Source organism: Hipposideros armiger, unplaced genomic scaffold (assembly GCF_001890085.2).
Source record: "Hipposideros armiger isolate ML-2016 unplaced genomic scaffold, ASM189008v1 scaffold_494, whole genome shotgun sequence".
In the NCBI taxonomy this organism is placed as follows: Eukaryota; Metazoa; Chordata; class Mammalia; order Chiroptera; family Hipposideridae; genus Hipposideros; species Hipposideros armiger.
In genome coordinates this window covers 1,077,384-1,090,801 of record NW_017731844.1, presented here as the reverse complement: position 1 = coordinate 1,090,801, position 13,418 = coordinate 1,077,384, and the positions used below count along the sequence as shown (strand labels likewise).

Genomic DNA, 13,418 nt, shown 5'->3' with positions numbered 1-13,418 from the left:
GCGATGGCGATGGTGGCAGAGCGGGAGATGCCAGCCAGACAGTGGACAATGACTTGGCAGCTGGACAGCTTGGCTTTATCTGGGGGCAGGGGGACCATGGAGACCAGGTGAGGGCTGCGGTTCTACACAGCCCTTCCCTGCCCCAGGTAGGGGACCCCACCCCCCATACTGGCAGCAATCAGGGCTACTTCTCAGAGAGTATCCCCTCCCAGCCGGAGCACCTTTCTCCTGCCCCTCCCCAGGAATGGGGAGCAGGGGTGCCCCACCCTCACCGATGAACTCGATGGACTTGTCCAGCCAGGGCAGCAGCTTTTCACAGTAATTGTCATTGATGGGGATACGCATGAAGCGGCTCTCGCAGATGAAGTCTGGCTTGGGGCAGGAGTTGCTGGCATTGAGGACATAGCTTATTCCGTTTTGGGTCATTAGATCCTGGAGAGAGGGATAGAAGGACAGGATGGAAGGGAGTGCGGTTGGGCAGGGTCTTCGAATCCTGGGACGCTCCCTCGGTGGGAGACGGGCTCCCACAGCCTCGAAGTTGCCGCGGAGCCGGGCCCGGAGCCCCGCCCACTCCCCCCGCGGCGTGCACGGGCCTGCGGAGGCCCCGCCCACAGCCTGCCGTAGGCTCCCAGGAATTTTACGGCTGCCTGGGCGGTGGCTTCACCCTCTTCCCCCATCACCATTTTTAAAACACGGGATTCTTTCAGCGCTGGCCAGGGGCCCAGTGACATCAGCAGTTTGGCATGTGGGCTCCACCGACGAGGGGGCAGGGAGCTGCCTCTCCGCCAGGCCCTACCGGGCGGGCGCTCCCCCCCTGCTCTGGTCCTCTACGGGGCGTCCTCCTGTGCCCCCAATCTGTGCGCATCCATCCCCTTCACCTCCCTTTCTCCCCCAGACAAGCCCAGGAGCTGCTTCTGAGCTCCGACCCCACCCCCACCCCACTGGAGCCCCAGCTGTGCACACACCTTGTTCAGGACATCCTTCTGGGAGCCCAGGTAGAGGTGAGGCAGGATGCGGGTCAGGCCCACACTGGGCACGGGCAGGCAGGGCTGGGAGAGGCTCATGGGCAGCAAGGCGGCGGGCTTGCCCTCACAGAGGCTGGGGAAGCAGGAGGAGAAGGTGGCAAAGCCCCCTGCAGCAGGAGGGGGGGAGGACACACGTCAGGCGGGCAGCTGGCTGGCACAGGGGAGCCCAGGACGCTGACCACTGCTGTGTCCCGGCCCGGCCCCCCAGCCCGAAGCGATGCCAGCGGCCCAGCCTCTGGCCTGAGCTCCTGGGTCTCAGCGCTGACTGGGCGCTGGAGGGCCACTCTCACCACAGCGTCCCTGCCACCCACACTCCTCCTCAGGCTAATTAGGGGCTGGCCCCACGGAGGACGCTGCTTTGATGCCCGTAAAAGTGGGGTCGAGGTGGTGGGTCAGCACAGCACGCACAGGGTCACCCCCCGGCTGGGTCAGGCTCCAAGGCCATGGCGGGGGAGAGGCTCCCGTTGAGGGTGTAGAAGACACAGCCCCTCCATACCTGTGGCCAGGGGCCAGGCTGGGCCTTCCTGCCGCTCCCCCTGGGCTGATGCAATACCTCCCTGCCTCCATCTGGCTGGGAGCCCCAGGCCAGGCTTGGGTGCCAGGACCAGGAGGCAAGAGCTTCTGAGGGAGCCCTCCCCCGCCCCCTGGGCATGGCGTCACCCACTGGAATTGGCACGGCCCGCAGGGGCATCTGCCCTCCGGTGATGGCTCCATTCCACCAGCAGGAGACAGGAGCAGAGGCTGGGCTGAGAGCTGGGCGCCCTGGGGACTGGAAGCACACAGGGCACGCAGCGGGTGTGCGCTCTGCATGTGGCTGGCACGTGCCCTGCCACCGTCCCTACATGGCGCACCTGAGTCCTGGGCCACGGGTCAGCCGAATGGCCTAATTGGGAGTCCCCGGTATACCGCGGACTCAGTGAGTGACCACAGGCCGAGCCAGTCACGCCCCTGGCCTGCTCCTTGACCTGCCTGGGACACAGCATGGTAGTGAGGCTCACAGAAAATAACCATGAAGACACGCTGAGGATGGGCCTGCCCAAACCTGGCCAGGCTGGGTGACCACTGACTAGGACCAGCAACTGGGCAGTGCCCAGTGGCCACCAGCTCTTGGTGGCATGAAGTGGGCCTCCTGGGTGGCACCGTGGGGCGACCACTCTTCCGGGAACACAAGCCCCATGCCACCTCTGTCCTGCCCTGGTCCACAGAGGCAGCTGGTGCCAGGGATGTGGCTGATTCCCAAGGACAGAGACACCTGGTGGCCTCAGCTCTCACCCCTGGCCCAGTTCAGTGGCCAGTTTGTGCAACCCCCAACCAGAATGCCTGCTGTGTGCACCCCCTGTGCCCCTAATGAAGGCTTGACTTTGGGGGAGCCATGGAGATGGGCGACCTCCAGGCTGGGGAGTGGAGGCAGCAGCCTTGGAGGAGAAGTGGTTCCTTCCTCGGGAAACTGCTGGTTGGACAGGGAAAGGCAGGTGACAGCACTGACACCACAGCTCACTGGGAAGGGAGGAGGCTGAGCTGGGTGCTGGGGTTGGCTCCTGTCCACCTCACCTTCCAGAGCTGGGGACCCTGGATGTTCGGAGCAGTCTGGCCACGTGTGTGTGTGTGTGTGTGTGTGTGTGTGTGTGTGTGTTCTCCCTAACCCAAAGGGGAGTCTCTGCACCAGTGCGGAGACCTGCTGGCCTTTGCTGCAGCTCCTAGGTAGGGCCCCTAGGGCTCCTGGGCAGAGCCAAGCAGCTTGGGGTGCCCCCTACAAACCCCCTATAGATGCCAGGCCCAGCAGGGAACCCCCCAGTCCTTTAGTGACTTCAGGGCCACCCAGGCTCTGGAGATGGGTGACAAGAGAGGGTCCCCGGGGAGTAGATCAGTGGCAGCCAGCCTGGACCCTCTGCAGGTCCTGGCACTCCCCTGGCTTGGGAAGGCGCCCCAACCCCTAGACATCCCCAAGGGCACCTTCCTGCAAGTGGAACCCCCCACCACCACGACCACCACTAGCCCTTCTCCCTCTGCTCGGAGGGTCAGGGAGGGCACAGTGGCTGGCCTGTCCCTCACAATGAAATCCAGGACTCGCACAAAAGCGCGTGCCCGGCCGCGCGCCCACCCCGCCGGCACTCCCTCCGGCCACCGCCCTACCAGCCGCTTCTGCCACCGCGCGCTCCTGCCCGAAGGCCGCCCCCACTGCTCTCCCGGGGCAGGGTTCCCACCCACCCTCAGCGCTGGGGCTGCTCCCGCCACGGTCTCCGGCCAGGGTCCGAGGGCTACACGCGCGGGGCCCGCCTCGGGCGCGCACCGGTCCAGCAGCCGAGGCATCACCAGCCCGCATTCCGCAGCGACGCGCACAGGCGGCCGCCGCTTAAAGGGCCAGGCTCCCTTTCCCATCCCTGCCCCCGCGGACGTCACAGCTGAGCGGCTTGGTGGGGGTGGGGGACACGGGTCACAGCAGATGGTTCTCAGAATCCAGCGCGCCTGACCCCATGTTCTTTCCTGCTTCTGCCAACCTCCCTCCAGCTGTGCCATCTTCATCTCCCTGGCGCTCCTCAGCGACCCCTCCCTTCATTAACAGAGGGAGGGGTCTTCAAGTTCTGACCTCTGCTGAGCTCCCCAGCCCCCACCCCCAGCAGATACCGGACTTCCCCCTTCTGGATGGGCAGCACCCCTCTTCCCCACTGAGTCTTGCCTTCCCCTTCTCACTGGTTCAGGGGCCTCAGGCATGGGGACCGCGGGCAAGGCCAGGAGGCTGTCCCCAAGTCTGGGTCCTGATTTGGTGTCGCTACCAGCCCTCTTCATGGGTGGGGGAATCATGACTTCTTCCTGGCTTGGCCTTCAGAGAAACGGGGGCACATGCTCTAACCCAGCAGGGTGGAGCATCTAGAGGGGGGAGAGCAAGTCAGGTGTGACACAGCCAGGTCTCAGGGGAGCTTTTCTGGTGCCTCCCAGCCTGGGCCCCGTGCTGGGGGAGGGAGAGTGCACTGGGACCCTCTTCTCAGACCGCCAGAGGGCCTGGTGGTTTCCACTCCTTCTCGGGTGCACACACGCACACTGGGGTTCCCGGTTGGGACCTGGGAGAGGTCCTATTGTGCCCAGGACACCTGCAGAAAGCCCAGACCTTCTGCCCTCTCTCCCCTCCATTGCCTGCCCGCTCAGCCCGCGAAATGAACCTGGGGGTGGTAGTTCAACCAGAGGGTCTGCGACTCTGTGGCTTGTGTCCACACGGACAGAAATTCCACATCCCACCCAGATGAGCTCACGACCATCAGAGATGACACACACACACACACACACACACACACACACACACACACGCTGACCGCCAGCCTCCCAGAGCCATGTACAGGTATAGACACCCCCTGACCATGCAGACCCACATCCAGACATGCACACATGTGCAAAGGGTGGCACACACACCGGCCCTGCCCACCATGCTGGCCTGGCACAGTGGGCTCACATGGCACCTCCTCTGAGAAGTCCGCCCTGAGCAGCCTGGATAAAGTAGTCAGTGGACTCTGCCTGCAGCCGCTCTCACAGGCTGTGCTGAAGGTCTGTGCTCCCACCAGATGCCAGTGCCAGAGGGCCGGCCTGGTGCCTATCAACCACCCCACCTGTGCCTGTGCATGGTAGCTACTCAGGGCAGGTGTGCAGAGGCACCCCACTGGTTGTGCGAGGGTGAGGGGAATGGCTTCCACACCCCACCCCTGGGCCATAGCCCCTGGCATGCAGAGGGCACGGGCAGGGGCACCCACAAAGGCCCCAGTCCCAGGCAGGAAGGGTGCCTCTCTCAGCACAGGCCAGCTGCATCCACCCCTGGGTCCTGGGCCACCTCGGGGAGGTGTGTCTTACAGAGGCACCTCAGCCACAGCCCATAGGAGGAAGGGGCCAGTGGGAACCACTGCGGAACCTGTGTGTGCACGTGCGTGCATGCGTGTGTGTGTGTGTGTGGGGGGGGGCTGCCCAGTCTCCAGGCTGGCCTGGCTGCTTTGGGGAGCAGGAAGCCCTGTGAGGACCTCTACTAGCCCAGGCAGGGGTCATGATCAAGCAGGTTTCCACCTGGTGTCCTGTGCTTGGCCGGAGCATTCAAGGGCCCTCCGGTGTGGGACCACTCTACCCAGACTGGGGTTCCCAGAGGGCACACCTAAGCCTCCTTCAGACAGTTGCTGGGGGGGGCGGGTGTCTTAGCAGAGACACATCTTGCCTAGATCTCTCTGCCACCCCTGCAACAAGTGGTATTTGGGGGTTCCCTCCTGTCCACCGCTTCGCCTGCTAGTGGTGGGGGTGGGCCCATGTTGGAGGGGGTCCTGAAGTATGGGGGCCCAGGAGAGGAGAACTCCAGAGGTACTGAGACCCCTGCCCCTAGCTACCCCAGCGGATGCTGGGTTCTGGGCTTAGAGAGGGCAGAGGTGGGTCCAGGACACTGACTCCCTGGTACCCCTGCCCCCAGCCAAGCCAACAGTGTGGGGAGAGAGGCAAGGAGGACGGGACGTCCTGCTGCCCGCAGGGCCACGCGGAGCTCACCGGTGAGGATGGCCACACTGTCGAAGCAGCCGTCCAGCTTGCTGAGCAGGATGGAGAGGAAGCTGTCTGTGGCCAGCACGCTGGCATCCCGGGTGCTCTGGTCATAGACAACCACGTCCTGTGGCTCCACGGCCTCCACCTGGGGGCCACGAGGGCAGAAGTCAGCGCACCCCCGGGGCACCTGCTGGACGCCCCCATCCCGGCTGAGGGGCAGGGGCTCAGGTGCCAGGAAGGAGGGACTGTGTGCTTCGCTGCCTTCAGGGGAGGGCAGACACACCAGCTACCCACTTCACACCTGGACAGGTGCAAACACCCATGGCCACACAGGCAGACCCTTGGAGCAGGCAGAGATGGGGACACTCGTCCTCAATGCAGCCACATCCTCACACACACTCACAGGAGTAAAGGGAATCGACACTCATGGGTGTCCACTGTGGGCCAGGCCCACATGGAGGAGACGCAGATGACTATGACAGGGTCCCAGGAGGCACACGCAGGTGACCACAGTGACAAGAGTGCCGGCCAGGCCTGGGCTGGCTCCCAGGATGGCCAAGGTATCCTCAGGGTCCCTGGGAGGCACATTTTGGGGACCTGAAGGCAGAGCGCCTTTGGGTCTGGACTCTCCTCCCCTCCTCCCAGCCAGTGATACGGCAACTGAGGGCTGCAGCGAGAGCCCCCCCAATTCAGGAGGCAGCAGCTGGAGGCTGGGGTTCCACCTGCCCTCCCCCTCTCCGAGTGCCGGTCCTGGGGGCCAGAACTTTAGCAGCTTTGCTCAGAGAGCGCACTCAGCCCTGAGGCCAGCGGAGCCGCCGGGCCCGGTGATGTCACCGGCAAGCAATGGGATGGTGCTCTGGCGGGAGTCCTCCTCGCTGGGGGTGATTCATCACCGGATTCCCCTCACTGAGGCTGTGGGAGCCAACTCTGAGCGCGGCGGGGGTGCCCAACAAGCAGCCATCCCACCTGGGTCCTCTCACACCCAGCTCTGTACAGCGCAGGGCCTGTGACTGAACCCCCACAGCCTCCAGGCTGCTGGGCGTGTCCCCCACCACCCCACTGGGGGTGCCACTGCCCTCCCGGGTCACTGGTCCAATGGCTCCTCCCCAGCTGGACTTGATGCTCCCAGGGACAGAGACAGCACTGTCCACTGCAGGTGACCCCAGACATTCTTGGGGGGGGGGCACAGAGGGAATTACAGGTTACTCCAGACGTGACAGGACTGGGCTCTGGGGACACGGACTGTTCAGTGCAAGCCCCTTGGCCACCCTCCTGTCCTCTCCTGAGTCCTCACAGCCATCAGAGTGTGTGCCTGGCTGGGCTGCCATCTGGGTCCGCTGCCCCTCTGACCTGTGCCCCCAGCCCACTCCGTGCCCTGTGTGTGGTCACACCTCGCTTATCCATTCAGCACCTGTCTCTGGGCTCCATGTGGGCCCCGGGGACAGGCTGGTCCTGTGTGTGGGGAGACCCCAATGCGGGGCCAAGGGAGCCCAGACAGGGTCGGAAGGCTTTGGGAGGGATGAATGGTGTCCGGGGTTATGGGGGTCAGTGCGGGTCTCCCTGGGGAGGGGCGTTCCTGCTGCCTTAAGAAGGACGCCGTGGGAGGAGGCGGTGCTGCCCCACAGTGGAATGGCTGTCAACATTCTGACCCTGAGGAACCCAGCTCGGGTTCAAGGGCAGAGAAGGGGGAGGCTGCCCAGGCCAAGGGTCCCCGTGCACCTGGCTGAGGAACTCGGCCTTGGACCCTGGGGGTGACGGGGCCTGGGCGGGGAGGTGGTCAGTCCGGGGCTGGGCCGGGCCGGGCCAGTGTGGTGGGGGAGCCAGTACCTGGCTGCGCACGGCCGGCTGGATGAGCTCCGAGATGGTCACCTTGCCCTGCTGTAGCCGTCGCTTGACCAGCTTGGAACAGCAGATGTTCACGGAGCTGCGCACGTGCCCGCGGTTGTACTCCACAAAGGAGCGGCTGTCGATGACCAGCGGCCCCCCGGGCCCGCCCCGCAGCAGGCTGGCTAGCTTCTTGGCGTCCATCACCTTCCTGGGCAGCCGGTCCCCTGCCATGGTGGGCAGTGGGCAATGGGGAGGGGTGTCCCCTGAAGTGAGCAGGGGCTGCTCCGATGGCCTGGTGTGGCCTAGAGTTCAGAGTGACCGGGCATGGCGTCAGACCTGCAGGGAGAGGCAGACAGTAAGAACACTGCAAGCCCCCGGGGTGGGTGCCCGGCCAGCTCCCCAGGTGGGGCCCGACCTCAGAGGGGCCAATGTGCGATCCCAGGGCACAGGACATCGGGGCCCTTCCTCCCTCGGGGTAAATCAGCACCCCGACTCTTCAGACAGTAAAGCCCCTAACATCTCAGCTGAGCACGTTGGAGCCTGTAACACACAGAGCTGGAAGAGGGCTCAGTGTGCTCAGCAATGGGCCCATCCAGGATGCGGCAAGGCCAGTGGGGGGCCAGAGGGAAGGGGCTTGGGGCTGGGACTGGGCTGGAGAGGTAGGACAAGGCCTGAGGGTCCCGTCCCTGGGCGCCTGGGCCCATGGACCCCAACTCATTCCAAGGCACTGCAGTCCGCCCCTGCGGCTTGTCACCCCACCTCCCCTCTCTGGCCTCCACCTTGTCCCCACACCCAGGACCCCTGGCTGCCAAGCCCTCCCTTCCACAGCACACCCTCCCTCTCCAAGCGCTCTGAAAGCTGATAATCCACACATGTTAGATGGGGGTTGGGGCTTCGTCCACAAGCTGATGAGCTCCCAGAGGCGGTGGCCGGTGGCAGGTGGCCGGGGCAGGGCATGCAGGGGGCTGACAGTGGGAGGGGCTCCTCTGCTGCCCCCACTGTCCCAGCTCTGCAGGCTAAAGGCACATCGTGTGCCTGCCACACAAAGGGTCTGGGGCCAGTGACCTCCTGCAGGGCATGTTACAGGCTCACAGAATGGGGGTGGTGGCAGCCAGGTGCTCCAGGCACAGCGGGGGCCTGGGGCCCGAGGAGGCACTGTCTAAGGGCTGGGAGATCCCAGGGTGGGGTGGGGTGGGGAGCAGCCCAACATTAAGGTTAACATGGGTGACCAGTATCTGGGACCCTCAGGGGTGCTGGGACCTTTGGCCTGACCTCTAAGGGCCATAGGGCTGAGGGACACACAGTGGGAGGGGGCTGGGCGCATGGGGACTGCAGAGCCCAGGGCAGAGGCCTCCTCCTGTGGGTTTGGTGTCAAGCCTCTGGCAGCCGCTGCCCACCTGCCAGACCCCACCTTTCCTGACCATCTAGGACTGGCCTTTCTAGAGGCCCACCTAGTCCTCACAGCCCCAGGATAACACGTTTGCTTTAAAGATGGGGAAACTGGGGCTCAGGGAAGGGATGGGACCCACCCAAGGTCACACCAAGGAGACTGGACAGAACCCCGAGCCTCTACGGCAGCCATTCCATCACTTCTGCCCTCCACCACATGCCCGCCCAGCTTGGGGGTGAGGGAGGCTGGGAGACACATGTCCCCGGGGGGCCCACAGAGAGGGGACCACCTCAGCAAGCCTCCAACCCGCAGCCACAGAGGGCGTTGGGGTGAGGCACCCTGAGAACACGTGTCACATTTCAAAGTGATGACAACACTGGGGACAACAGTGGCAGCTGCCACTGTTTCTGGGCCACCCCTTCAGGTGAGCTCCCAGGCTGGTGGGGTGATGGCGGAGTTCACAGAGAAGTGGGTGTAAGGCAGGTGTAGACAGTGTCCACCTAGCGTGGCAGTCTCAGGCTGACTGTGGAGCTGGCAGCAAGGGAAGTGCCCAGGACGCCCTGGTCAGTGGGTGGGGCCTTGGGATCCCACTCAGACACCTGCTCCCCAGGCTCCTCCATTGTGGGGGTGCAACATGGGCTGCTGCCCGTCCTGAGGGCCACACCCAGCAAGTTCAACAGCCAAAGGGCCTGCTGAGGGGCCCCCAGTTTGACTCCTCTGTGAGCTGTTTAGGAAGCTTCTGAGTTCTACCCTGAACCCATCGAGGCTGTGACAGGTCACAGCCACCAGGCCCCCTCCCACACATCGCTCCTGCAGGCCTGGGTGGGACCTCTTGCCCTTGGGACCAAGAGTCCAGCTCGGCGGCCCAGGACCCAGAGAGAGACAGAGTGGGAGACGGGTCTACCGTGCCCCCAGCCTCAGTTAGGTGGGGGCGATTACCTCCCACCTAAGAGGACAAAAGCCAACTAGAACATCAGCACAGGGAGAGGGAAGGGGGAGAGAGAGAGACCTGCCCTTAGGTCCTTGAACCTCCCAGAGAGGAGGAGCCGGCAGGGAGATATCCACCCACAGATGGAAATCGAGGCTGGAGGGGGCGGGAGCGAGGGCCAGGAGGCAAGGCCGAGAAGGAGAGGAGGGGGCAGGCGGCCCAGCCCGGCCAGGCACCTGGTCCCTGCCCGCCTCCCAAGGACCCCTCAGCTCGGCTCTATTAACCGCTACAGTATTGCTATTTGCAGCTGAGGGGGACTCATTAGCCAGTTAGCACCTCCGTCGTTGCCATGGCAACAGCAGAGGTGCCAGGCAACCGCTGCTCCTGAGGCAGCAGCCGCAGAACGGGTTGGCTCTGCAGAGCGGCAGCTCCCCTCACTTGTTCCCACCCCTTCGCCACCCCTGCAGGTGCCCAGTAGCTGGGGCCTGGGACCACCCCCTGCAAGGGCCCATGAGACCCAAAGCCTGGCGGGGTTGGGTGGATGGACTCCTCCAGGCCCCTCGCCTCTCTGCTCCGCTGGTGCCCCTCCTCACCACCAGCACCACCCTGCACCAGCTCTCACCCCTTGGAGGCCTTCTCTGAATGGCCAAGGTCTGGCCGGAGCCCGTCCTGTGGGAACCCTCTCACCCTGAGCTGGCCTCCTCGGAGTGCATCCTCACTCACAGGGCCTCATTGGACCCAAAGCTCCTGGGGGGCAGCTTACCTCTCCCCTCCCCCAAAGTGCTATGCATCAGGACCCAGAGCTGGGCAGAGTTGGGGGATGGGGTGGAGACGCTAAGGACAGCCTTGAGCAGATCAGTGGGGCAAGAACAGGCCAGGTGGGCACAGTGGAAACAGATATTGTATGGTCTTGGCACCCCCCACTTTCATGGACCCACCCCAGGCTCAGCCCAGACCCCATTCCTGGGAACTGAGGGGGAGAGCACCTATCATCTCCTATTTCAGAGCCTGGGTATGGGTGGGAGGGAGGCATAGCCCCGTGCACCCCATCAAAGGCTCAGAGCCAAGAGACAGCCATTCCCAGTCCATAGGCAGGAGACCCTGCCCACCCTGCTCCTGTGTGTGCACCTGCTGTGCCCGCCGGAACATGCCCCTTTGCACACTGACTGCACATGGATGTGTGCGCACCCCTTCCCACAATCCACCTCATCCCCCCTGCTGCTGTGTGCAGTTACATGCAAATGTGCGTGCACATACATGTGGTCACTGGACGCATGCGTCCTCACCCTCTGCATGCCAAATCCCCCCAAATCCCAGGACACCAGAATCCCAGGTGCCAGCTGCACAATCTCACACCACCGGCTCCCAGAGCCTCCACAAGGTACATTCATGTCACTGCACTCGCATGACCAGGGAACTCCCGACGGACAGCATCCTCACCAAGGTACCTTCTGCATGGCATCTAGTGATGGGGGACTCACTACTTCCAGAGATGGCTGTCAGGACTGTCAGCCACGGGAGGACACGGACATGGCCCTTAGTCAGAGGAGTGGTGCCTGGCACACAGGCAGACTCGGGAACAGCTGGCAGTGAAGGGACCTGAGATGCTGAGATGTCCAGCTCACCGTGACCCAAGGGCGCCTCTGGAGGCAGAAACTGCCACACTAAGAGGCCTGGAGAGACTGCTAGGGGGTGACCTCTGGCAGCGTGCTCACAGCAGGTCAGCTCACATTACCCTCATCCGTGCTCAGCAGGGACCTCCAACTGCTTGCACCCTGGCTCCCCCTCTCAGCTTCCTGGGGTGAGTGGGACAGGACCCAAGCTGCTTCACTCCCGGCTGGGCCCATGGCAAGGCCCAACAGAGGCCATGGGCTTGGGAGACGATGGGGTGGGGGTCCTGCCCGCTTCGTTCCCAGGGGCCTGAGCTGAGCCTGGGGTGAGAGGGCGTGGCACGTGAACCCTTGAAAGGGCAGGCTCAGGACCCTATAATATCTGGGTTTTTTCTCTTCCTGGCTTGTCCTAGTCTCCCTGATCTGCAGGACTTAGCTCCGCGCTATACATCCAGGCCAGCACAGCCCTCTGCTAGTCGCTGTCCACTATGTCACACACTTGGGCCAGCCCAGGGCATCTACCGGTCACTGTCCTGAGCTGTCCAGGCAGAAGTGGCCTCAGCCCATGCAGGCCCGGTCAGTCTGATCACATCTGCCTTGCTGTGTGTTTGGCTGGCCCCCTCCTCCCCTCTCCCTGTGAGCTGCACATCTCGGAGATGTAACCAGGACACTCTCTGGTTCTCCTCCCCTGACTACAGCTCATGGCCCCTGGCACCGTCTGTCCAGTTAAAACTTCTGGGCCCTGAGGTCAGCTCAGCCTGAGAGAAGAGGTGATGCTGGGAAGGGTCCCAGAGCAAAGGGTGACTTCAAGTGTCTTTCTGCATCTCTGATCAGGGACTCGCTGTTCCTGGAGGCAGCCTTGGGCCCAGGAGCCTTCCCAAGGGCTGAAGGCAGCAGGAGGTACTCCAGTCAGACTTCAGGGTGAACCCCCATCCTTGGCTGGTTCTCATTAGCCATCTGAGGACTGAATGCATGGGACACCTGTCCTCCCTAGCAGGGCGGGGGCACTGGCTGCTGCATGCATCGGGGGCTGCTCTGGAAGACCACGGGGAGTGGAGAGCCTCAGGCTTCCACTCAGGCCCGGGGGGCGGGGACCCAGAGCAGGAGGAACACTGATCCCCTGGGCCTGCAGCACCCCACCCCAAGCGGCACAACAAGAACACTGCAGATCCTGCCATCTCTCTGCTCCAACCCCCAGCCCCCCACCCCCATCACTGCAGCTCCCAGGTCCCCAACTCCCCCCAGCAGAAGCCAGAGGCAAATTCTCTCAGAAGGGATGAGCTAGTGGGGGCTGGGGCCGTTGGTGCCCCCCGCCCCTCCAGGTTAGACTATTAGGTACCCTCCCTCCCCTCAGGTGGGTAGATAGGCCCAGGGAGGCTGGCCGCGCTCAGCCTGGCAGTGCCAGCCCCTCCCCCCAGCGCCCCGGCTGCCTCTGCAGCAGGCTGGCGATGGTCTTTATTCCGCAGAGGCCAGCTGCGCACCCCGAGGTGGGGGTGCCCGTGGTGGCCCTGGGCAGACGGGGGAGATGGGTCTGCAACCCCTCCCCGCCGAACACCGAATGAGCCCTTTCCTGAGCCTCCCACAGGCCAAAGGCCCTCCCCTCTGCTGGCCAAGGCCTCCGCATCCCCGATCGGCCCGCCCGTGCGGCAGGGACGACCTTCTCCAATCCTGAGCTCCAACGGGGGGGCTACCCGGGGTGGGGGGCGTCTCCGGCTGCAGCGGAGGTCCGGGCAGATCCTCGCTGGCTCTCAGATGGCCCTGCCGAGTCCTTCATTCACGCCCCTCCCCCCACTAAGATAAGAAGCGATCGCAAGGAGAAAGGCGGCGAAGCGGTGGCCGGTTCCCGCGGGGCCAGGGTGCGCTGGGCGCTGCGGGAGGCGGGGGAAGGTCTCCCCGGTCGGGTCCGCGGCGTCCCTGCGAGCCCGGGCCGCTCACCTCCGGGCCCCCTCCTCCTTTCCGGCGCCCGCGGGGAGCAGCCCCCTAGCCCTCCGCGCCGGTTAACCCCCTCCCGGCCGGCGGTGCCCCTCACCTCGCTCACTCTCGCCTCCGGGGCGCACGCAGGACCCGCGCCGCTCTCAGCGCGCCCACTCGGCTGCGCCTCCCATGGGCCCGGCGGGGACCCGCGCAGCCGGGGC

The 13,418-nt window shown here is 64.4% G+C and overlaps 1 protein-coding gene across 1 annotated transcript in view; it reads right to left on the bottom strand.

The window, feature by feature from the left end:
• Positions 1-13,412, bottom strand: part of DUSP8 (dual specificity phosphatase 8) — a 17,077-nt gene extending 3,665 nt beyond the window's left edge. Inside the window, exons 1-6 of the mRNA XM_019667376.1 lie at positions 13,313-13,412; positions 7,356-7,691; positions 5,535-5,673; positions 966-1,132; positions 273-432; positions 3-79 (exon numbers count right to left, since the gene is read on the bottom strand). Of these exons, the coding sequence (XP_019522921.1) occupies positions 3-79; positions 273-432; positions 966-1,132; positions 5,535-5,673; positions 7,356-7,586 (774 nt within the window). The 5' untranslated portion in view covers positions 7,587-7,691; positions 13,313-13,412. The remainder of the gene's footprint in view (positions 1-2; positions 80-272; positions 433-965; positions 1,133-5,534; positions 5,674-7,355; positions 7,692-13,312) is intronic.
• Positions 13,413-13,418: the final 6 nt, after the last annotated feature.